The 26,119-nt window shown below is 37.0% G+C and overlaps 1 protein-coding gene across 2 annotated transcripts in view; it reads left to right on the top strand.

Annotated features, from left to right (window-relative positions):
• xrn1 (5'-3' exoribonuclease 1) overlaps window positions 1-19,513 on the top strand; it is a 95,339-nt gene extending 75,826 nt beyond the window's left edge. For both annotated transcript variants that reach the window (XM_061928237.2, XM_061928236.2), the window contains exons 25-40: window positions 987-1,076; window positions 1,294-1,429; window positions 1,916-1,972; window positions 2,049-2,181; window positions 2,241-2,310; window positions 2,377-2,566; window positions 4,284-4,352; window positions 4,443-4,526; window positions 8,812-8,895; window positions 8,962-9,135; window positions 9,372-9,480; window positions 11,565-11,722; window positions 14,091-14,204; window positions 14,676-14,775; window positions 14,834-15,078; window positions 19,181-19,513. In XM_061928237.2, the coding sequence (XP_061784221.1) occupies window positions 987-1,076; window positions 1,294-1,429; window positions 1,916-1,972; window positions 2,049-2,181; window positions 2,241-2,310; window positions 2,377-2,566; window positions 4,284-4,352; window positions 4,443-4,526; window positions 8,812-8,895; window positions 8,962-9,135; window positions 9,372-9,480; window positions 11,565-11,722; window positions 14,091-14,204; window positions 14,676-14,775; window positions 14,834-15,078; window positions 19,181-19,471 (2,104 nt within the window). In that variant the 3' untranslated portion in view covers window positions 19,472-19,513. The remainder of the gene's footprint in view (window positions 1-986; window positions 1,077-1,293; window positions 1,430-1,915; window positions 1,973-2,048; window positions 2,182-2,240; window positions 2,311-2,376; window positions 2,567-4,283; window positions 4,353-4,442; window positions 4,527-8,811; window positions 8,896-8,961; window positions 9,136-9,371; window positions 9,481-11,564; window positions 11,723-14,090; window positions 14,205-14,675; window positions 14,776-14,833; window positions 15,079-19,180) is intronic.
• Window positions 19,514-26,119: the final 6,606 nt, after the last annotated feature.

Here is a 26,119-nt window from a genome sequence, read left to right as displayed (position 1 = left end):
TCTCCGAGGTATTTGATGTTGGGAACTTGTGGTGTGGACAGGTTCTCCGAGGGGTTTGATGTTGGGAACTTGTGGTGTGGACAGGTTCTCCGAGGTGTTTGATGTTGGGAACTTGTGGTGTGGACAGGTTCTCCGAGGTGTTTTATGTTGGGAACTTGTGGTGTGGACAGGTTCTCCGAGGTGTTTGATGTTGGGAACTTGTGGTGTGGACAGGTTCTCCGAGGCGTTTGATGTTGGGAACTTGTGGTGTGGACAGGTTCTCCGAGATGTTTGATGTTGGGAACTTGTGGTGTGGACAGGTTCTCCGAGGTGTTTGATGTTGGGAACTTGTGGTGTGGACAGGTTCTCCGAGGTGTTTGATGTTGGGAACTTGTGGTGTGGACAGGTTCTCCGAGGCGTTTGATGTTGGGAACTTGTGGTGTGGACAGGTTCTCCGAGATGTTTGATGTTGGGAACTTGTGGTGTGGACAGGTTCTCCGAGGTGTTTGATCTTGGGAACTTGTGGTGTGGACAGGTTCTCCGAGGCATTTGATGTTGGGAACTTGTGGTGTGGACAGGTTCTCCGAGATGTTTGATGTTGGGAACTTGTGGTGTGGACAGGTTCTCCGAGGTGTTTGATGTTGGGAACTTGTGGTGTGGACAGGTTCTCCAGGTGTTTTATGTTGGGAACTTGTGGTGTGGACAGGTTCTCCGAGGTGTTTGATGTTGGGAACTTGTGGTGTGGACAGGTTCTCCGAGGCGTTTGATGTTGGGAACTTGTGGTGTGGACAGGTTCTCCGAGGTGTTTGATGTTGGGAACTTGTGGTGTGGACAGGTTCTCCGAGGTGTTTGATGTTGGGAACTTGTGGTGTGGACAGGTTCTCCGAGGCGTTTGATGTTGGGAACTTGTGGTGTGGACAGGTTCTCCGAGATGTTTGATGTTGGGAACTTGTGGTGTGGACAGGTTCTCCGAGATGTTTGATGTTGGGAACTTGTGGTGTGGACAGGTTCTCCGAGGTGTTTGACGCCGTGTCCAGGAACTCTCATGACGACGTGTTCTACGAAGACGACGTCTGGCCGGGGGAGGACCAGAACGGGTAAAGCACTCCACTTTCAAAGTCCTGTCTGCCATCTTCTTCTCGTACTAGCAACTACAGGACTCATGCTAACCACCACAAGAACTGGATCAGGATATCAGTCAATATCCATGATCATTGATATTTAGGAGGACGTTTTCCAGAAAAGTGGTTTAGATTTGCAGCAGAGACGTAGGACGAGTACATGTTGTCATGGCGATGACTGACTGATCCACAGGGCAGAGAAGGTGTCAGAGATCACCACGTGGCTCAAAGGTCACCCTGTCAGCTCCGTCAGCAGGGCGTCATGTGACCTGCAGGTGCTGGACGCTGCCATCGTGGAGAAAATTGAGGAGGCGGTGGAGAAGTCCAAGGTTGTACCCACTTCCTGTCACACCTTCATGTCCTCTACCTTGTTCTGACCCACTTCCTGTCACACCTTCATGTCCTCTACCTTGTTCTGACCCACTTCCTGTCACACCTTCATGTCCTCTACCTTGTTCTGACCCACTTCCTGTCACACCTTCATGTCCTCTACCTTGTTCTGACCCACTTCCTGTCACACCTTCATGTCCTCTACCTTGTTCTGACCCACTTCCTGTCACCCCTTCATGTCCTCTACCTTGTTCTGACCCACTTCCTGTCACACCTTCATGTCCTCTACCTTGTTCTGACACACTTCCTGTCACACCTTCATGTCCTCTACCTTGTTCTGACCCACTTCCTGTCACACCTTCATGTCCTCTACCTTGTTCTGACCCACTTCCTGTCACACCTTCATGTCCTCTACCTTGTTCTGACCCACTTCCTGTCACACCTTCATGTCCTCTACCTTGTTCTGACCCACTTCCACATCTCAGGTGAAGAAGAGCACCAAGAAAGTCCGAGTCACTGTCAAGCCACACCTCCTCTTCAGGGTCAGTATTGTGTCAGCCAATGAGATGTCTGCATGTCAGGTAGATGATTATTGTCCATGTTTCTGCACGAGCGTAGCCCCTGGAGCAGCAACAGGGGGTGGTCCCAGACCCCAATGCCGAGTACCGCCTGTTTGACCGTGTCATCAACACCCGAGAGAGCTTCACGGTGCCACTGGGTCTGAGAGGAACGGTCATCGGCATCAAAGGAGGTGAGGCAGGACCAGGAGTGAGGTGAGACAGGTAATGACTGCTGATGTCACCCTGGCAGCTGAGCGTGAGGACGAGGTTCTCTACGAGGTTCTGTTCGACGAGGACTTCTCTGGTGGCCTCAACATCAGGTGAGCACTGACGGGACCAGTACCAGGACTAGTTGGATGACACTGAGACTGAGTCCATGTGGTCAGGTGCACGTCGCCTCGTTGTTACCGCCTGCCGCCCAGCGCTCTGATGAACGTGTCCCATGGCGGCCGAACAGATCCCAGCTCGCACAAACTCACCGCCATCGTCAAACCTCAGCCTGCCGCCAACTTCTACTCTCAGCAGCATGTGGGGAACCTCAACCACTCGCCACGCTCGCCCTTTGTCGCCACACAGGTAACAACAACATTATTATTATTGTTACTGATATATGTTTCTACTTTCATGTAACAACATTATTATTGTTAGTGACACACTGATATATGTTTCTACTTTCATGTAACAACATTATTATTATTGTTATTATTATTATTATTGACACAGTAATATGTTTTTACTTTCATGTACCAACATTATTATTATGATTATTGTTATTGACACAGTGATCTATGTTTCTATTTTCATGCAGCACAACAAACACAACATTATGATTATTGTTATTGACACAGTGATCTATGTTTCTATATTCATGCAGCACAACAAGCACAACATTATGATTATTGTTATTGACACAGTGATCTATGTTTCTATATTGATGCAGCACAACAAGCACAATATTATGATTATTGTTATTGACAGTGATCTATGTTTCTATATTCCTGCAGCACAATATTATGATTATTGTTATTGACACAGTGATCTATGTTTCTATATTCATGCAGCACAACAAGCACAATATTATGATTATTGTTATTGACACAGTGATCTATGTTTCTATATCCATGCAGCACAACAAACACATTATTATGAATATTGTTATTGACACAATAATCTGTTTCTATATCCATGCAGCACAACAAACACAACATTATGATTATTGTTATTGACACAGTGATCTATGTTTCTATATTCATGCAGCACAACATTATGATTATTGTTATTGACACAGTGATCTATGTTTCTATATTCATGCAGCACAACATTATGATTATTGTTATTGACACAGTGATCTATGTTTCTATATTCATTCAGCACAACATTATGATTATTGTTATTGACACAGTGATCTATGTTTCTATATTCATGCAGCACAACAAGCACAATATTATGATTATTGTTATTGACAGTGATCTATGTTTCTATATCTATGCAGCACAACAAACACATTATTATGATTGTTATTGACACAGTGATCTATGTTTCTATATTCATGCAACACAACAAGCACAATATTATGATTATTGTTATTGACACAGTGATCTATGTTTCTATATTCATGCAGCACAACAAACACAACTTAATGATTATTGTTATCGACACAGTGATCTATGTTTCTGTATTCCTGCAGCACAACATTATGATTATTGTTATTGACACAGTGATCTATGTTTTTATTTTCATGCAGCACAACAAGCACAATATTATGATTATTGTTATTGACACAGTGATCTATGTTTCTATATCCATGCAGCACAACAAACACATTATTATGATTATTGTTATTGACACAGTGATCTATGTTTCTATATCCATAGAGCACAACTAACACAACATTATGATTATTGTTATTGACACAGTGATCTATGTTTCTATATTCATGGAGCACAACATTATGATTATTGTTATTGACACAGTGATCTATGTTTCTATATTCATGGAGCACAACATTATGATTATTGTTATTGACACAGTGATCTATGTTTCTATATTCATGGAGCACAACATTATGATTATTGTTATTGACACAGTGATCTATGTTTCTATATTCATGGAGCACAACATTATGATTATTGTTATTGACACAGTGATCTATGTTTCTATATTCCTGCAGCACAATATTATGATTATTGTTATTGACACAGTGATCTATGTTTCTATATTCATGCAGCACAACAAGCACAACATTATGATTATTGTTATTGACACAGTGATCTATGTTTCTATATTCATGCAGCACAACAAGCACGCTGCTCCTCAAGGCAGCTCCACTTCTAAGGTTCCGATCCACAAACAACAAGCCAAGGTCCACTTTTCTCTCATAATCTTTTCACATCATTATTATTATTATTCTATTTGATGATTGTGCTGAGGCTGACACTTTGTCCACTTGCAGAGTAAAGAGGCGTACACTGATGTGTGGCAAACTCTGCACAAGTCTGCTCCTCCTCAACATCCTCCTGCCCACTGGCAAAATCATGTACTTTTTTACCCATTATTATTATACTCATAGCATTATTTATACATATCTGACTTATTATAGCATTTATTAAGTCTATTTTCTTAACTTATTATGGCATTTTTAATATTTTTAACTTATCATAGCACTAATTATACATATTCTACTCAGTACAGCATTAATTATACATATTTGACTTATTATAGGATTTATTACATATATTTTTTTTTACTTATTATGGCATTTTTAATATAGTTTTTACTTATCATAGCACTAATTATACATATTTTACTTATAGCATTTATGATATAAATTTGACTTATTATAGCACTAATTATACATTTTACTTATTATAGTATTTATTATGCATATTTTACTTACTGCATTTATTATATATATTTTACTTATCATAGCAGTATTTATACATATTTTATTTAGTATACATGTCTTACTTCTTATAGCACTTAACTCACATTTGACTCATCATACACATTTTATATGTAGTAGTAAAGTGGTTGTAGACTATTGTCTTTGATGTAGATGTACCTGGAACAAGTCATGTTACAAAGTACAACACTCACTACGTCTACATGCACTAAATTAGTCTGATTTCTCATTTAGTCCAATTCTAAATAAGCCTCCTACAACCCATGGAAACACCTTAATTCGGTTTTTGATAAACACACCTGGACAACAACCTTCATCTGGAACAGTATCAGTCAGCTCACAAGATAGTCCAGAACTATAGCAACCTTCATCTGGAACAGTATCAGTCAGCTTCCAAGATAGTCTAGAACAGTAACAACATTCATCTGGAACAGTATCAGTCAGGTCACAAGATAGTCCAGAACTATAGCAACCTTCATCTGGAACAGTATCAGTCAGCTTCCAAGATAGTCTAGAACAGTAACAACATTCATCTGGAACAGTATCAGTCAGGTCACAAGATAGTCCAGAACAGTAACAACATTCATCTGGAACAGTATCAGTCAGGTCACAAGATAGTCCAGAACTATAGCAACCTTCATCTGGAACAGTATCAGTCAGCTTCCAAGATAGTCTAGAACAGTAACAACATTCATCTGGAACAGTATCAGTCAGGTCACAAGATAGTCCAGAACAGTAACAACATTCATCTGGAACAGTATCAGTCAGGTCACAAGATAGTCTAGAACAGTAACAACATTCATCTGGAACAGTATCAGTCAGGTCACAAGATAGTCTAGAACAGTAACAACATTCATCTGGAACAGTATCAGTCAGCTCACAAGATAGTCCAGAACAGTAACAACATTCATCTGGAACAGTATCAGTCAGCTCACAAGATAGTCCAGAACAGTAACAACATTCATCTGGAACAGTATCAGTCAGCTCACAAGATAGTCCAGAACAGTAACAACATTCATCTGGAACAGTATCAGTCAGGTCACAAGATAGTCCAGAACAGTAACAACATTCATCTGGAACAGTATCAGTCAGGTCACAAGATAGTCCAAAACATTAACAACCTTCATCTGGAACAGTATCAGTCAGCTCACAAGTTAGTCTAGAACAGTAACAACATTCATCTGGAACAGTATCAGTCAGGTCACAAGATAGTCCAGAACAGTATCAACATTCATCTGGAACAGTATCAGTCAGGTCACAAGATAGTCCAGAACAGTAACAACATTCATCTGGAACAGTATCAGTCAGCTCACAAGATAGTCCAGAACAGTAACAACATTCATCTGGAACAGTATCAGTCAGGTCACAAGATAGTCCAGAACAGTAACAACATTCATCTGGAACAGTATCAGTCAGGTCACAAGATAGTCCAGAACAGCAACAACATTCATCTGGAACAGTATCAGTCAGGTCACAAGATAGTCCAGAACAGTAACAACATTCATCTGGAACAGTATCAGTCAGCTCACAAGATAGTCCAGAACAGCAACAACATTCATCTGGAACAGTATCAGTCAGGTCACAAGATAGTCCAAAACATTAACAACCTTCATCTGGAACAGTATCAGTCAGGTCACAAGATAGTCCAGAACAGTAACAACATTCATCTGGAACAGTATCAGTCAGCTCACAAGATAGTCCAGAACAGTAACAACATTCATCTGGAACAGTATCAGTCAGGTCACAAGATAGTCCAGAACAGTAACAACATTCATCTGGAACAGTATCAGTCAGGTCACAAGATAGTCCAGAACAGTAACAACATTCATCTGGAACAGTATCAGTCAGGTCACAAGATAGTCCAGAACAGTAACAACATTCATCTGGAACAGTATCAGTCAGCTCACAAGATAGTCCAGAACAGTAACAACATTCATCTGGAACAGTATCAGTCAGCTCACAAGATAGTCTAGAACAGTAACAACATTCATCTGGAACAGTATCAGTCAGGTCACAAGATAGTCTAGAACAGTAACAACATTCATCTGGAACAGTATCAGTCAGGTCACAAGATAGTCCAGAACAGTAACAACATTCATCTGGAACAGTATCAGTCAGCTCACAAGATAGTCCAGAACAGTAACAACATTCATCTGGAACAGTATCAGTCAGCTCACAAGATAGTCTAGAACAGTAACAACATTCATCTGGAACAGTATCAGTCAGGTCACAAGATAGTCCAGAACAGTAACAACATTCATCTGGAACAGTATCAGTCAGGTCACAAGATAGTCCAGAACAGTAACAACATTCATCTGGAACAGTATCAGTCAGGTCACAAGATAGTCCAGAACAGTAACAACATTCATCTGGAACAGTATCAGTCAGCTCACAAGATAGTCCAGAACAGTAACAACATTCATCTGGAACAGTATCAGTCAGGTCACAAGATAGTCCAGAACAGTAACAACATTCATCTGGAACAGTATCAGTCAGGTCACAAGATAGTCCAGAACAGTAACAACATTCATCTGGAACAGTATCAGTCAGCTCACAAGATAGTCCAGAACAGTAACAACATTCATCTGGAACAGTATCAGTCAGCTCACAAGATAGTCTAGAACAGTAACAACATTCATCTGGAACAGTATCAGTCAGGTCACAAGATAGTCTAGAACAGTAACAACATTCATCTGGAACAGTATCAGTCAGGTCACAAGATAGTCCAGAACAGTAACAACATTCATCTGGAACAGTATCAGTCAGCTCACAAGATAGTCCAGAACAGTAACAACATTCATCTGGAACAGTATCAGTCAGCTCACAAGATAGTCTAGAACAGTAACAACATTCATCTGGAACAGTATCAGTCAGGTCACAAGATAGTCCAGAACAGTAACAACATTCATCTGGAACAGTATCAGTCAGGTCACAAGATAGTCCAGAACAGTAACAACATTCATCTGGAACAGTATCAGTCAGGTCACAAGATAGTCCAGAACAGTAACAACATTCATCTGGAACAGTATCAGTCAGCTCACAAGATAGTCTAGAACAGTATCAGTCAGGTCACAAGATAGTCTAGAACAGTATCAGTCAGGTCACAAGATAGTCCAGAACAGTAACAACATTCATCTGGAACAGTATCAGTCAGGTCACAAGATAGTCCAGAACAGTAACAACATTCATCTGGAACAGTATCAGTCAGGTCACAAGATAGTCTAGAACAGTATCAGTCAGGTCACAAGATAGTCCAGAACAGTAACAACATTCATCTGGAACAGTATCAGTCAGCTCACAAGATAGTCTAGAACAGTATCAGTCAGGTCACAAGATAGTCTAGAACAGTATCAGTCAGGTCACAAGATAGTCCAGAACAGTAACAACATTCATCTGGAACAGTATCAGTCAGGTCACAAGATAGTCCAGAACAGTAACAACATTCATCTGGAACAGTATCAGTCAGGTCACAAGATAGTCTAGAACAGTATCAGTCAGGTCACAAGATAGTCCAGAACAGTAACAACATTCATCTGGAACAGTATCAGTCAGGTCACAAGATAGTCTAGAACAGTAACAACATTCATCTGGAACAGTATCAGTCAGGTCACAAGATAGTCCAGAACAGTAACAACATTCATCTGGAACAGTATCAGTCAGCTCACAAGATAGTCTAGAACAGTATCAGTCAGGTCACAAGATAGACACTTGGACTTTAGACGTAGGTGTGAAAATACAAAACCAAACTACTTGAGGAATCAGACTAATTTACTGCATGTAAACGTAGTGACTGTGTACTTAGTGTGTACTTGTACTCTGTAGGATGTGTCCTTGCTGTATTTCTGTGTATTTTGCAGTACTTAGTGTGTACTTGTACTCTGTAGGATGTGTCCATGCAGTATTTCTGTGTGTTTTGCAGACTTCAATGGCTCCCATTAGACTGTTGAAGAAAAATGAAGATCTAGATTTGCACAACAGCGACTCCAAGGTCAACTCTTCTAAAGTCAGTACCTGCATGCCTGCCTTTTTCTGCTCTGCACTCTGTCTTCACACCTTTTCTGTCTGTCAGCCATCGCTGGAGTTTGAGGAGCTTTTAGCCAGCCTGAAGATCTCCAAGGAGAGCCAGGAGCCTGCAGACCTTCCTGCACCTGTTCCTGGACCTGCACCTGCTACTGCACCTGTTCCTGTTCCTGCACCCTGCAGCCAGTCAGACCAGCCCTTGTCCCCACAGTCCTTTGCCCTGGTGAGCAGCACTGACTTCATTCAGAACTTCTGAGTCCCAGGAGTCATGTGGCCATCTTCAGTCTACTGACTTCATGTGTTCATCATTCAGAACTTCATAGTCCCACTGAGTCCCAGGAGTCATGTGGCCATCTTCAGTCTACTGACTTCATGTGTTCATCATTCAGAACTTCATAGTCCCACTGAGTCCCAGGAGTCATGTGGCCATCTTCAGTCTACTGACCTCATGTGTTGCAGAAGGGCACCATGGTGCTGAAGGAGATGTTGAAGATAGACAACAGTCACCAGAAGGAACAACAAGTGTGTGAGGCTCAGAAGAACACGAGAAGAAGACCTAAAAAACTAGGTATGGTACTATGGTGTCCTGTGCTACTTTCATTCTAATAGTCTTGTTCTTACAACCTTTATCCACAATTTACCCCAGTTTCACCTGCATTTTACCCCACTTCTAACAAAGCTTTACCCCAGTTTTATCTGAATTATACCCTATACCCTACCCCAGAGTTCACCAAGTTTTACCCCAGTTTTAACCAAGTTTTACCCAAGTTTGAACCCAGCTTTACCAATATTTACCCCAGTTTTAACCACCCAAGGTGTAATTATGTTTTAACCCAGTTTTACCACAGTTTTAACTAAGTTCTAACCAAGTTTTACCCAAGTTGTAACTACGTTTTAACCCAGTTTCACCAAGTTTTAACCCAGTTTTCACCAAGTTGTACCCCAGTTTTAACCACGTTTTGCCCCAATTTTACCCAAGTATTAAGTAAGTTTTAACCCAGTGTAACCAAGTTTTAACCCAGATTTCACCAAGTTTTAACCAGGTTTCATCAAGTTTTAACCAGGTTTCATCAAGTTTTACCCCAGTTTTAACCACATTTTACCCAAGGTGTCACTAAGTTTTAACCCAGTTCAACCAAGTTTTACCACAGTTTTAACTAGGTCATACCCAAGTTGTAACGTTTTAATCCAGTTTCACCAAGTTTTACCCCAGTTTAACCACGTTTTACCCACATTTGACCCAGGTATCAACAAAGTTTTAACCCAGATTTCACCAAGTTTTACCCCAGTTTTAAACAAGTTTCACCAAGTTTTACCCCAATTTTAAACACGTTTTACCCAAGGTGTAACTAAGTTTTAACCCAGTTCAACCAAGTTTTACCACAGTTTTAACTAGGTTATACCCAAGTTGTAACTACGTTTTACCCCAGTATAACCACGTTTTACCCACATTTGACCCAGGTATTAACAAAGTTTTAACCCAGATTTCACCAAGTTTTACCCCAGTTTTAAACAAGTTTCACCAAGTTTTACCCCAATTTTAACCACGTTTTACCCAAGGTGTAACTAAGTTTTAACCCAGTTCAACCAAGTTTTACCACAGTTTTAACTAGGTTATACCCAAGTTGTAACAATGTTTTACCCCAGTTTAACCACATTTTACCCACATTTTACCCAGGTATTAACAAAGTTTTAACCCAGATTTCACCAAGTTTTAAACAAGTTTCACCAAGTTTTACCTCAATTTTAACCACATTTTTCCCAAGGTGTGACTAAGTTTTAACCCAGTTCAACCAAGTTTTAACACAGTTTTTACCAAGTTGTACCCCAGTTTTAACACAGTTTTGAACCAGTTTCACCAAGTTTTACCACAGTTTTAACCACGTTTTACCCAAGGTGTAACTAAGTTTTAACCCAGTTCAACCAAGTTTTACCACAGTTTTAACTAGGTTATACCCAAGTTGTAACTACGTTTTACCCCAGTATAACCACGTTTTACCAACATTTGACCCAGGTATTAACAAAGTTTTAACCCAGATTTCACCAAGTTTTACCCCAGTTTTAACCATGTTTTAAACAAGCTTCACCAAGTTTTACCCCAATTTTAACCACGTTTTTCCCAAGGTGTAACTAAGTTTTAACCCAGTTCAACCAAGTTTTACCACAGTTTTAACTAAGTTATACCCAAGTTGTAACTACGTTTTAACCAAGTTTCACCAAGTTTTACCAAGTTGTACCCCAATTTTAACTACGTTTTGAACCAGTTTCACCAAGTTTTACCACAGTTTTAACAAAGTTTCAACCCAGTTTTCAACAAGTTTTATGCTAGTGTTAACCAAGTTTAACCCAAATTTTACTCAAGTTTTACCCCAGTTGTGACTAAGAGTTTACCCAAATTTGACCCCAGTTTTAACCGAAGTTTACACCAGTTATTCCCCAGTTTTACCCCAGTTTACCCAAGTTTTACCCAGTTCTAACAAAGCTTTTACCTGAATTTGACTTTAGTTTGAACTAAGTTGTAACTAAGTTTTAACCCAGTTTTCACCAAGTTTGACCCCAGTTTTAATGTAGTTTTGCCCAAATATTACTGTCATCATTCATTCACACCTTGATGGTGGTAGGCCAGCGTGCTAACTGTTAGCATGTCCACAGCTGCCATGATGAACGTTCCTCATGGAGATGCCTCTCCTCACCTGCCTGTCACCTGTGCCAACAACACCCTGATGGCCAGCAAGGTGTCAGAGCTGGGGTGTGTGTGTGGGGCGCTAGACATGGCACCTCCAGACTACACCTTCATGCACAACACACAGGTATGATCACACACACACTGCAGGTAATATCGCCTGTGCACACACACACGCACACTGCAGGTAATATCACCTATGCACACACACACACACACACACACTGCAGGTAATATCCTTGAAAATCATTTTTAACCTTGAAAAAAAATTTTTACCTTGAAACATTTTTTTTACCTTGAAAATCATTTTTATCCTTGAAAAAAAAAATTTACCTTGAAAAAATTTTTTTACCTTGAAAATCATTTTTTACCTTGAAAAAAAAATTTTACCTTAAAATTTTTTTTTACCTAGAAAATAATTTTTTACCTTGAAAATAATTTTTTACCTTGAAAAAAAAATGTACCTTGAAAAAATTTTTTTTACCTTGAAAATAATTTTTTCCTTCAAAATCATTTTTTACCTTGAAAATCATTTTTTACCTTGAAAATAAAATTTTACCTTGAAATTTTTTTTTTTACCTTGAAAATCATTTTTAACCTTGAAAAAAAAAATTTACCTTGAAAAATTTTTTTTACCTTGAAAATCATTTTTTACCTTGAAAAAAAAATGTTACCTTGAAAAAAAAATTTTACCTTAAAAAATTTTTTTTTACCTAGAAAATCATTTTTTACCTTGAAAATCATTTTTTACCTTGAAAATCATTTTTTACCTTGAAAAAAAAATTTACCTTGAAAACATTTTTTTTACCTTGAAAATCATTTTTTCCTTCAAAATCATTTTTTACCTTGAAAATCATTTTTTACCTTGAAAAAAAAATTTTACCTTGAAATTTTTTTTTTACCTTGAAAATCATTTTTTACCTTCAAAAAATTTTACCTTGAAACATTTTTTTTACCTTGAAAATCATTTTTAACCTTGAAAAAAAAATTTACCTAAAAAAATTTTTTTTACCTTGAAAATCATTTTTTACCTTGAAAAAAAAAATTTACCTTAAAAAATTTTTTTACCTTGAAAATCATTTTTTACCTTGAAAAAAAAAATTTACCTTAAAAAATTTTTTTACCTAGAAAATCATTTTTTATTTTGAAAATCATTTTTTACTTTGAAAAAAAAATTTACCTTGAAAACATTTTTTTTACCTTGAAAATAATTTTTTCCTTCAAAATCATTTTTTACCTTGAAAATCATTTTTTACCTTGAAAAAAAATTTTACCTTGAAATTTTTTTTTTACCTTAAAAATCATTTTTTACCTTCAAAAAAAAATTTACCTTGAAAAATTTTTTTTACCTTGAAAATCATTTTTTACCTTGAAAATCATTTTTTACCTTGAAAAAAAAAATTATCCTGAAAAATTTTTTTTACCTTAAAATTTTTTTTTACTTGAAAATCATTTTTTACCTTGAAAAATTTTTTTTACCTTGAAAATCATGTTTTACCTTGAAAATAAATTTTTAACCTTGAAAAAAAAATTTTACCTTAAATTTTTTTTTACCTTGAAAATCATTTTTTACCTTGAAAAGCATTTTTAACCTTGAAAAAAAAATTTACCTTGAAATTTTTTTTTTACCTTGAAAATCATTTTTTACCTTGAAAAGCATTTTTAACCTTGAAAAAAAAAATTTACCTTGAAAAATGTTTTTTAACTTGAAAATCATTTTTTGCCTTGAAAATAATTTTTTGCCTTGAAAATCATTTTTTACCTTGAAAAAAAAGTTACCTTGAAAAAAAATTTTTACCTTGAAAATCATTTTTTACCTTGAAAATCATTTTTTACCTTGAAAAAAATTGTTACCTTGAAAAAAAAATTTTACCTTGAAAATCATTTTTTACCTTGAAAATCATTTTTAACCTTGAAAATTTTTTTTTACCTTGATACATTTTTTTTACCTTGAAAATCATTTTTTACTTTGAAAATCATTTTTTACCTTGAAATAAAAAATTTTCCTTGAAAAAAAATTTTTACCTTGAAAAAAAAATGTTACCTTAAAAATAATTTTTTACCTTGAAAAATTTTTTTTACCTTGAAAATCATTTTTTACCTTGAAAATAATTTTTTTGTGCACACACACACACACCTGCAGGTAATATCACCTGTGCACACACACACACACACTGCAGTCTTTACTAGCATGGCTAGCCAAGGTGCCAAGGACAAGCCAGAGCTTAAAAACCTTCAAGCAGGACTGCTTGTATCGCACATGATATCACATCCCATGTAAACTCTCTGCAGGACTGCTCGTATCGCACATGATATCACACAAAAGTGAACACACTGCAGGACTGCTTGTATCGCACATATCACACACAAGTAAACAGTCTACTGGACTCCTTGTATCGCACATGGTATCACACTCAAGTGAACACTCTGCATGACTGCCTGTATCGCACATGATATCACACATTTTTGTCCTGTTGTGTCCTGTGGATACTTAGGGTGTGGTGTTGTGTCAAGTCAAGCTGTCCAACGGTTTGATCGTTCACGGACCACAGTCCCCGTCAGAGAACGAGGCCAAAGAAAAAGCTGCTTTCTTCGCCTTACAAAGATTGGTATGACATGATTTCATTGGCCTTACAGAGATTGGTATGACATGATGTCATTGGCCTTACAGAGATTGGTATGACATGATGTCATTGGCCTTACAGAGATTGGTATGACATGATGTCATTGGCCTTACAAAGATTGGTATGACATGATGTCATTGGCCTTACAGAGATTGGTATGACACGATGTCATTGGCCTTACAGAGATTGGTATGACATGATGTCATTGGCCTTACAGAGATTGGTATGGCATGATGTCATTGGCCTTACAGAGATTGGTATGACATGATGTCATTGGCCTTACAGAGATTGGTATGACATGATGTCATTGGCCTTACAGAGATTGGTATGACATGATGTCATTGGCCTTACAGAGATTGGTATGACATGATGTCATTGGCCTTACAGAGATTGGTATGACATGATGTCATTGGCCTTACAGAGATTGGTATGTCATTGAGTGAAATGTTTGTCCAGAGTTCACTGGGCCCAAGCTTCCCTCTCCAAGCTCCAGTTTACCGCGGTGGCGTTGAACACCTGCAGGCTCCGCCCATCAGAGCCATCTTCAACCAGCCAGGTGAGGAACGTAACTGAGGTCCAAAGTCATGTCGTCATGGCAACGCTGCTGCTTTCAGGTGGCTTGATGATGCCGCCACAGGCCTGTGGCCCCGCCCCTTTGTGGGCGGTACCTCTTCCTGCTCACCTGCACCACCAGAACCAAAACTTCTACAGAGCAGCGGGTGTGTTTCCTGTGCGGCCGCACCATGTCGCACCTGTGGCCTCGCACCATGTCGCACCTGTGGCCTCGCACCATGTCGCACCTGTGGCCTCGCACCATGTCGCACCTGTGGCCTCGCACAAGCAGTTCATCCCCTTGCAGGTCAGAGAACACCACTTTTCACTCTTACCTTTTACCCAACTTTGACCCAACTCTGACCCAACTTTTACTCAACTTTGACCCAACTTTGACCCAACTCTGACCCAACTTTTACTCAACTTTTACTCAACTTTTACTCAACTTTGACCCAACTTTGACCCAACTATGACACAACTTTGACCCAACTTTGACCCAACTTTGACCCAACTATGACACAACTTTAACCCAACTTTGACCCAACTTTGACCCAACTATGACACAACTTTAACCCAACTTTGACCCAACTTTGACCCAACTATGACACAACTTTAACCCAACTTTGACCCAACTTTAACACAACTTTAACCCAACTTCCACCCAACTTTGACCCAACTTTAACACAACTTTAACCCAACTTCCACCCAACTTTGACCCAACTTTAACACAACTTTAACCCAACTTCCACCCAACTTTGACCCAACTGTGACTCAACTCTGACCCAACTCAGACACAACTTTGACCCAACTGTCAACCAACTTTACCTCTAGTTTTACCCAAGTTTACTGTAGTTTTACCCAAGTTTTACTCTAGTATTACCCAAGTTGTATTCCAGTTTTACCTAACCTTGACCCAACCTTGACACAACTTTGACCCAACTTTGAATGTAGTTTTACCCAAGTTTACTCGAGTTTTACCCAAGTTTTACTCTAGTTTTACCCAAGTTTTACTCTAGTTTTACCCAACCTTGGCCCAACTTTGACTCTAGTTTTACCCAAGTTTACTCTAGTTTTACCAATGTTTTACCTACGTTTTACCCATGTTTTACCCAAGTTTTACTCTAGTTTTACCCATCCAGTTTTACCCAAGTTTTACTCCAGTTTTACCCAAGTTTTACTCTAGTTTTACCCAAGTTTTACTATAGTATTACCCAAGTTTTATTCCAGTTTTACCTAACCTTGACCCAACCTTGACACAACCTTGACACAACTTTGACACAACTTTGAATGTAGTTTTACCCAAGTTTACTCGAGTTTTACCCAAGTTTTACTCTAGTTTTACCCAAGTTTTACTCTAGTTTTACCCAACCTTGACCCAACTTTGACTCTAGTTTTACCCAAGTTTACTCGAGTTTTACCCAAGTTTTACTCTAGTTTTACCCAAGTTTTACTCTAGTTTTACCCAACCTTGGCCCAACTTTGACTCTAGTTTTACCCAAGTTTACTCTAGTTTTACCAAAGTTTTACCTACGTTTTACCCATGTTTTACCCAAGTTTTACTCTAGTTTTACCCATCCAGTTTTACCCAAGTTTTACTCCAGTTTTACCCAAGTTTTACTCTAGTTTTACCCAAGTTTTACTATAGTATTACCCAAGTTTTATTCCAGTTTTACCTAACCTTGACCCAACCTTGACACAACCTTGACACAACTTTGACACAACTTTGACCCAACTTTGAATGTAGTTTTACCCAAGTTTACTCGAGTTTTACCCAAGTTTTACTCTAGTTTTACCCAAGTTTTACTCTAGTTTTACCCAACCTTGGCCCAACTTTGACTCTAGTTTTACCCAAGTTTACTCTAGTTTTACCAAAGTTTTACCTACGTTTTACCCATGTTTTACCCAAGTTTTACTCTAGTTTTACCCATCCAGTTTTACCCAAGTTTTACTCCAGTTTTACCCAAGTTTTACTCTAGTTTTACCCAAGTTTTACTATAGTATTACCAAAGTTTTACCTACGTTTTACCCTTGTTTTACTCTAGTTTTACCCAAGTTTTACTCTAGTTTTACACAACCTTGACCCAACTTTGACTCTAGTTTTACCCAAGTTTACTCGAGTTTTACCCAAGTTTTACTCTAGTTTTACCCAAGTTTTACTCTAGTTTTACCCAACCTTGACCCAACTTTGACTCTAGTTTTACCCAAGTTTACTCTAGTTTTACCAAAGTTTTACCTACGTTTTACCCTTGTTTTACTCTAGTTTTACCCATCCAGTTTTACCCAAGTTTTACTCCAGTTTTACCCAAGTTTTACTCTAGTTTTACCCAAGTTTTACTATAGTATTACCCAAGTTTTACTCCAGTTTTACTCCAGTTTTACCCAACCTTGAACCAACTTTGACCCAACTTTGACTCTAGATTTACCCAAGTTTTACTCCAGTTTTACCCAACCTTGACCCAACTGTGACCCAACTTTGACTCTAGTTTTACCCAAGTTTACTCTAGTTTTACCCAAGTTTTACTCTAGTATTACCCAAGATTTACTCTAGTTTTACCAAAGTTTTACTCTAGCTTTACCAAACTTTTACTCTAGTTTTACCAAAGTTTTTCTCTAGTATTACCCAAGATTTACTCTAGTTTTACCAAAGTTTTACCCTAGTTTTACCAAAGTTTTACTCTAGTATTACCCAAGTTTTATTCCAGTTTTACCTAACCTTGACACAACTTTGACTCTAGTTTTACCCAAGTTTACTCTAGTTTTACCCAAGTTTTACCGTAGTTTCAACCAAGTTTTACCCAACTTTGACCCAAGATTCACCCAACTTTGACCCAAGTTTACTGTAGTTTTACCCACGTTTTACTCCTGTTTTACTCCAGTTTTACCGAAGTTTTACTCTAGTTTTACCCAAGTTTTATTCTAGTTTTCCCCTAGTTTTACTCTTGTTTTACCCAAGTTTTACTCCAGTTTTACCTAACTTTGACACAACTTTGACTCTAGTTTTACCCAAGTTTTACCCAAGTTTTACTCAAGTTTTACCCAGGGTTTCCCCAAGTTTTAATCAAGTTTTACCCAACTTTTACCCAATTTTGACCCAAGTTTACTCTAGTTTTGGCCACGTTTTACTCCAGTTTTACCGAAGTTTTACTCTAGTTTTACCCAAGTTTTATTGTAGTTTTCCCCTAGTTTTACTCTTGTTTTACCCAAGTTTTACTCCAGTTTTACCTAACCTTGACACAACTTTGACTCTAGTTTTACCCAAGTTTACTCTAGTTTTACCCAAGTTTTACCCTAGTTTCAACCAAGTTTTACGCAACTTTGACCCAAGATTCACCCAACTTTGACCCAAGTTTACTGTAGTTTTACCCACGTTTTACTCCTGTTTTACTCCAGTTTTACCGAAGTTTTACTCTAGTTTTACCCAAGTTTTATTCTAGTTTTCCCCTAGTTTTACTCTTGTTTTACCCAAGTTTTACTCCAGTTTTACCTAACTTTGACACAACTTTGACTCTAGTTTTACCCAAGTTTTACTCAAGTTTTACCCAGGTTTTACCCAAGTTTTAATCAAGTTTTACCCAACTTTTACCCAATTTTGACCCAAGTTTACTCTAGTTTTAGCCACGTTTTACTCCAGTTTTACCGAAGTTTTACTCTAGTTTTACCCAAGTTTTATTCTAGTTTTCCCCTAGTTTTACTCTTGTTTTACCCAAGTTTTACTCCAGTTTTACCTAACCTTGACACAACTTTGACTCTAGTTTTACCCAAGTTTTACTCAAGTTTTACCCAGGTTTTACTCAAGTTTTACCCAAGTTTTAATCAAGTTTTACCCAACTTTTACCCAATTTTGACCCAAGTTTACTCTAGTTTTAGCCACGTTTTACTCCAGTTTTACCGAAGTTTTACTCTAGTTTTACCCAAGTTTTATTCTAGTTTTCCCCTAGTTTTACTCTTGTTTTACCCAAGTTTTACTCCAGTTTTACCTAACCTTGACACAACTTTGACTCTAGTTTTACCCAAGTTTTACTCAAGTTTTACCCAGGTTTTACCCAAGTTTTACCCAAGTTTTAATCAAGTTTTACCCAATTTTGACCCAAGTTTACTCTAGTTTTAGCCACGTTTTACTCCAGTTTTACTGAAGTTTTACTCTAGTTTTACTGAAGTTTTACTCTAGTTTTTCCCTAGTTTTACCCAACTTTTACTCCACTTTTACTCCACCTTTACCCAACTGCTACACAGGTTTTACTTGAGTACTAAGAGTAGTAGAAAGTGAGTATTACTACAAAGAGTATTAAGAGTAGCAGAAAGTAAGTATTACTCCAAACAAGTACTAAGATGAGTACTAGTAGTAGTAGAAAGTGAGTATTACTACAAAGTGAAGTATTACTGGAGTGAAGTGTGATGTTGTTGATCAGGTGACCAAGAAGCGAGTGTTGGCCAATAAGAAGAGTCAGAAGATCTACAGCGCCGGCCAATCAGCAGCCAGGAGAGACCAGGACACGCCCCCTGGCCAATCACACGCTCAGAAGCCCAGAGAAGACCAGTCGTCTCCTGGCGCAGAGGCTGTTGCCACGACAACGGCAGACCCGCACACTCCCCCCCGGCAAAATAAACCCTCCACTGGCCACACCCCCGGCTCCGCCTCCAAAAGGAAACATAGGAAACTGGCCGTCAACTTTGAGTCAGGTAAAGTGTCGGAGCAGTGATGTCATATCTTCATGCAACATGCTAACTTGAAAAATAGACACATGCCAACTATATCAACATGCTAACTTTAGCAACATGCTAACTCTGGCAACATGTCAACTTGAAAAATAGACACATTTTAGCAACACGCTAACTTAAGCAATATACCAATTTTAGCAACGTGCTTACTTTAGCACCATGCCAACTATATCAACATGCTAACTTTAGCAACATGCTTACTTTAGCACCATGCCAACTATATCAACATGCTAAGTTTAGCAAGATACCAACCTTTGCTACTTTTACAAAATGTTAGCTTAAGCAACATGTTAACTTTAACATGCTAGCTTAAGAAACATGTTAACTTTTACATGCTAATTTTAGCAACATGTTAAATTTAACATGCTAGCTTTAGCAACATGTTAACAGAAGCAACATGTTCACTTTACCAACATGCTAATTTTAACATGTTTACTTTAGCATCATGCTAACTTAAACAACATGCCAAATTTTGCAACATGCTAACTTTGATCACATGTTTATTTGTTATGGTATCTTTAAGAACATGCTTACATTGTAGCATCATGCTAACTTCAGCAACATGTTAAAACTCTAGCAACATGCTTACTTAAGCAACATGCTAACTTTGATAACATGTTTACTTGTTATCGTCACTGTAACGTTGACAAAATGCTAACTCTAACAACATGCTAACATTGTAGCATCATGCTAACTTTAACGTGCATGTTAACTTGAGCAACATGCTAACTTAAGCAACATGTTCAATTTTGCAAAATGTTTACTTTAGCCAGACGCTAGCTTTAGCAACATGCTAACTTTGGCGTCACGTTCATCTTGGCGACATGTTTACGTGTTAGCATCATGCTAACTGTAAGATTTGCTGTGTTTGACTTTTCTGTGATGAAAAAATGAGTTGACAAAAAGATTTGATTTAAAAGTGAGAAGTCGGAGAGTAGCTCCGCCCCCTCAGAGGACTAAGTTTGGATGTAAAACAACTTCTTTGAAGACTGACTTGGTTAAAAGACTTTTTAAAGCTGCATGATCAGAGACTATTTTCTTCTTTTCATTCTCTACTTTTTTACATTTGCTTGTCTGTGGGAGTCAATATTTACTCCTGACTTAGTACAGTCCATCTTCAACATAGTCAATATTTACTCCTGACTTAGTACAGTCCATCTTCAACATAGTCAATATTTACTCCTGACTTAGTACAGTCCATCTTCAACATAGTCAATATTTACTCCTGACTTAGTACAGTCCATCTTCAACATAGTCAATATTTACTCCTGACTTAGTACAGTCCATCTTCAACATAGTCAATATTTACTCCTGACTTAGTACAGTCCATCTTCAACATAGTCAATATTTACTCCTGACTTAGTACAGTCCATCTTCAACATAGTCAATATTTACTCCTGACTTAGTACAGTCCATCTTCAACATAGTCAATATTTACTCCTGACTTAGTACAGTCCATCTTCAACATAGTCAATATTTACTCCTGACTTAGTACAGTCCAGAATGTTCTAGAAGCATCTTCATCACGTGACTAATCATTTTATTTGTCTTGATGACTTTTTATTGATGACTTAATATTTGTCCTTCTATGTTGTACAACCTCTGATAGTCATGTGATCATGTTCAATAAAATGAATCTATGCTTTGGAAACGTTCCCTTGGTCTTTGTTCTGGTCCTGGCTCTTCTGGACCTTGGACCTTCTCCTTCAAACATTTGGTTTTATTCTGCTCTTGTTTGTGATCACCATGTTTTATTCACGACTAAGTTGGACTGTTTTTGTTTGGAGGACCAAGTATTTACTTCATGATTGGACTAAGTCCACCTGTGATCAGCATGTTTTATTCACGACTAAGTTGGACTATTGTGGTCTACTTTGGTACTTTACTGCTGGTCTAATGAATGTCATCATTGTGGTTTTGACCCATATTATGGGTTATTTGACCTCTAAAACTGTCTCTTGATCCTCCGGGTAGTCCAAAGAGGACCCGGCCTGACAGTTTGCAAATCCGGGTCACGGCACCAATTGAAAGAATTCTCGTGTTTCTGTTGTTGGACACAAGTTGATTCTACTAAGTCCCAAGGAGTTCAGTTTTTTACCTTAGCCCCTTGTACCAAGATGGTTCTTAGTCCATGGCACACCCACACCTCCTTGTAGACCTGAAGAGAGGTCTGGTAAAGCTGTCCTTGGTAATCAAGGAGACAGGTCAGTGTGGTTGCCCTAACAAGACGTCGCCCACCAAAAACTGTACCTGGTCCTGTGGGTACGCATGGTGGTGCAGTTACCTGAGGTCCGGGTGCATCCACCAAGAATCCTGCACTGTGACCCTGAATGCACCCTCAGTGCTCCCAGCTGACAGTCCTGGTTTTTGTCTGTGGACCCTGGGCCAGACTGTGTGACTTGGCCATGTGGTCTTCAGTAGACCTCATCAGTCCAGTTTGGGCTTTGCACCTGTTTAGTCTGACATCACTGTGTACTCTGGTCTACTTTAGTCTTAGTACTTTGTAGTAGACAGTACTTGTTGAACTACTGCTACTACATCAGTTAGTTATTAGTCACAAATTGAATAGAGTTAGTCATTAGTTGTAAATGGTATTGAGTTAGTTATTAGTTGTAGATAGTATTGAGTTAGTGATTAGTTGTCGATAGTATTGAGTTAGTTATTAGTCCTAAATAGTATTGTCAGTTATTAGTCATAAATAGTATTGAGTTAGTGATTAGTTGTCAATGGTATTGAGTTAGTCATTAGTCGTAAATTGTATTGAGTTAATTAGTTGTAAGTAGTATTGATTTATTAGTCGTAAATAGTAATGTTGGTTATTAGTCATAAATAGTATTGAATTAGTTATTAGTTGTAAATAGTATTGAGTTAAATATTAGTCATAGACAGTATTGAGTTAGTTATTAGTGGTCAATAGTATTGAGTTAGTTATTAGTCATAAATAGTATTGGGTTAGTTAGCAGTGGTAAATAGCATTGAGTTAGTTATTAGTCATAAATAGTATTGAGTTAGTTATTAGTGGTCAGTAGTATTGAGTTAGTTATTAATGGTCAATAGTATTGAGTTAGTTATTAGTGGTCAATAGTAATGTTGGTTATTAGTCATAAATAGTATTGAGTTAATTAGTTGTAAATATTATTGAGTTAAATATTAGTCATAAGTAGTATTGAGTTAGTAATTAGTTGTAAATAGTATTGAGTTAAATATTAGTCATAAATAGTATTGAGTTAGTTATTAGTGGTCAATAGTATTGAGTTAGTTATTAGTCATAAATAGTATTGAGTTAGTTATTAGTCATAAATAGTATTGAGTTAAATATTAGTCATAAATAGTATTGAGTTAGTTAGCAGTGGTAAATAGCATTGAGTTAGTTATTAGTCATAAATAGTATTGAGTTAGTTAGCAGTGGTAAATAACATTGAGTTAGTTATTAGTCATAAATAGTATTGAGTTAGTTATTAGTGGTCAATAGTATTGAGTTAGTTAGCAGTGGTAAATAGTAATGTTGGTTATTAGTCATAAATAGTATTGAGTTAATTAGTCATAAATAGTATTGAGTTAAATATTAGTCATAAGTAGTATTGAGTTAGTAATTACTTGTAAATAGTATTGAGTTAAATATTAGTCATAAATAGTGTTGAGTTAGTTATTAGTGGTCAATAGTGTTGAGTTAGTTATTAGTCATAAATAGTATTGAGTTAGTTAGCAGTGGTAAATAGTATTGAGTTAGTTATTAGTCATAAATAGTATTGAGTTAGTTATTAGTGGTCAGTAGTATTGAGTTAGTTATTAATGGTCAATAGTATTGAGTTAGTTATTAGTGGTCAATAGTAATGTTGGTTATTAGTCATAAATAGTATTGAGTTAATTAGTTGTAAATAGTATTGAGTTAAATATTAGTCATAAGTAGTATTGAGTTAGTTATTAGTCATAAATAGTATTGAGTTAGTTATCAGTGGTAAATAACATTGAGTTAGTTATTAGTCATAAATAGTATTGAGTTAGTTATCAGTGGTCAATAGTATTGAGTTAGTCATTAGTCAAATAGTATTGAGTTAGTTATTAGTGGTCAGTAGTATTGAGTTAGTTATTAGTGGTCAATAGTATTGAGTTAGTTATTAGTGGTCAATAGTATTGAGTTAGTTATTAGTGGTAAATAGTAATGTTGGTTATTAGTCATAAATAGTATTGAGTTAATTATTTGTAAATAGTATTGAGTTAAATATTAGTCATAAATAGTATTGAGTTAGTTATTAGTGGACAATAGTATTGAGTTAGTTATTAGTCATAAATAGTATTGAGTTAGTTATCAGTGGTAAATAACATTGAGTTAGTTATTGGTCATAAATAGTATTGAGTTAGTTATTAGTGGTCAATAGTATTGAGTTAGTTATTAGTGGTAAATAGTAATGTTGGTTATTAGTCATAAATAGTATTGAATTAAATATTAGTCATAAATAGTATTGAGTTAGTTATTAGTCATAAATAGTATTGAGTTAGTTATTAGTGGTCAGTAGTATTGAGTTAGTTATTAGTGGTCAATAGTATTGAGTTAGTTATTAGTAGTAAATAGTAATGTTGGTTATTAGTCATAAATAGTATTGAGTTAATTATTTGTAAATAGTATTGAGTTAATTAGTCATAAATAGTATTGAGTTAGTTATTAGTCATAAATAGTATTGAGTTAGTTATCAGTGGTAAATAACATTGAGTTAGTTATTAGTCATAAATAGTATTGAGTTAGTTATCAGTGGTCAATAGTATTGAGTTAGTCAGTCATAAATAGTATTGAGTTAGTTATTAGTGGTCAGTAGTATTGAGTTAGTTATTAGTGGTCAATAGTATTGAGTTAGTTATTAGTGGTCAATAGTATTGAGTTAGTTATTAGTGGTAAATAGTAATGTTGTTTATTAGTCATAAATAGTATTGAGTTAATTATTTGTAAATAGTATTGAGTTAAATATTAGTCATAAATAGTATTGAGTTAGTTATTAGTGGACAATAGTATTGCGTTAGTTATTAGTCATAAATAGTATTGAGTTAGTTATCAGTGGTAAATAACATTGAGTTAGTTATTAGTCATAAATAGTATTGAGTTAGTTATTAGTGGTCAATAGTATTGAGTTAGTTATTAGTGGTAAATAGTAATGTTGGTTATTAGTCATAAATAGTATTGAGTTAAATATTAGTCATAAATAGTATTGAGTTAGTTATTAGTGGTCAGTAGTATTGAGTTAGTTATTAGTGGTCAATAGTATTGAGTTAGTTATTAGTGGTAAATAGTAATGTTGGTTATTAGTCATAAATAGTATTGAGTTAATTATTTGTAAATAGTATTGAGTTAAATATTAGTTATAAATAGTATTGAGTTAGTAATTAGTTGTAAATAGTATTGAGTTAAATATTAGTCATAAATAGTATTGAGTTAGTTATTAGTCATAAATAGTATTAAGTTAGTTATCAGTGGTAAATAGCATTGAGTTAGTTATTAGTGGTCAGTAGTATTGAGTTAGTTATTAATGGTCAATATTATTGAGTTAGTTATTAGTGGTAAATAGTATTGAGTTAGTTATTAGTGGTAAGGTAAAAAAGTTGACCTTGTGTTGATTGTGAAGTTGCATTAGTTAACTGTGTGGTCATTAGGAGTTATTTTGAAAAGAAGCAAGTCTGCTACTAACTCACCTTGATCAGCTACATCTAACTTAGTCCACATCTGACTTAGTCAACGTCTAACTTAGTCAACGTCTGACTTAGTCCCCTTTGGAAGTAATGATTGTCTCATGTGTGGTTCTTCACAGCAAACTTAGTCACATTTCTTTCTAGCAAAAACATGAGAATAAAAACCAAGCAGACGCAGTTTGCACATTTTTATGATTTTCTTTTCAAACACTTTCTCCTCCTTTTTGTCTCACAGGACAACTGTGGTGACTTCAAGGAGCTCACACACACACACACACACACACTAAGAAGGCAACAGATAAATAAAATAATAAATATTGAAGAAAGCAAACATTCCATCAAACTATTATTGCAAGAAGATTTAGCGAGAAGTTTCAAGTCAAAAGAAGAATAAAACATGAATGATGACTTCTTGTGTTTAGAGAACACAATCACCCCACAACGTTGTGTAAACACTCCCCATCAATCTACTTCCTGCTCTTGTCCTGACTTTCTGAACCAGGAAGTTGGGATCCAACGCTGACAAAAGTCCACTAAAAAATGTCCCACAGCAGTGTGAGTCTGTGACGTCCCACAGCAGCGTGAGTCTGTAGCGTCCCACAGCGGTGTGAGTCTGTGATGTCCCACAGCGTTGTGGGTCTGTGACGTCCCACACCGCTATGGGTCTGTGACGTCCCACACCCTTGTGAGTCTGTGACGTCCCACAGCAGTGTGGGTCTGTGACGTCCCATACCGTTGTAGGTCTGTGACGTTCCACATCGGTGTGGGTCTGATGTCCCACAGTGGCATGATTCTGTGGTGTCCCACAGCATTGTGAGTCTAACATCCCACAGCGTTGCGGGTCTGTGATGTCCCACAACCATTGTGAGTCTCACGTCCCACACCGTTGTGAGTCTGACGTCCCACAGCGGCGTGAGTCTGTGGTGTCCTACAGCAGTGTGAGTCTGTGA

Source organism: Nerophis lumbriciformis, linkage group LG33 (assembly GCF_033978685.3).
Source record: "Nerophis lumbriciformis linkage group LG33, RoL_Nlum_v2.1, whole genome shotgun sequence".
Lineage (NCBI taxonomy): Eukaryota > Metazoa > Chordata > Actinopteri > Syngnathiformes > Syngnathidae > Nerophis > Nerophis lumbriciformis.
This window is presented reverse-complemented; position numbering and strand designations above follow the sequence as displayed.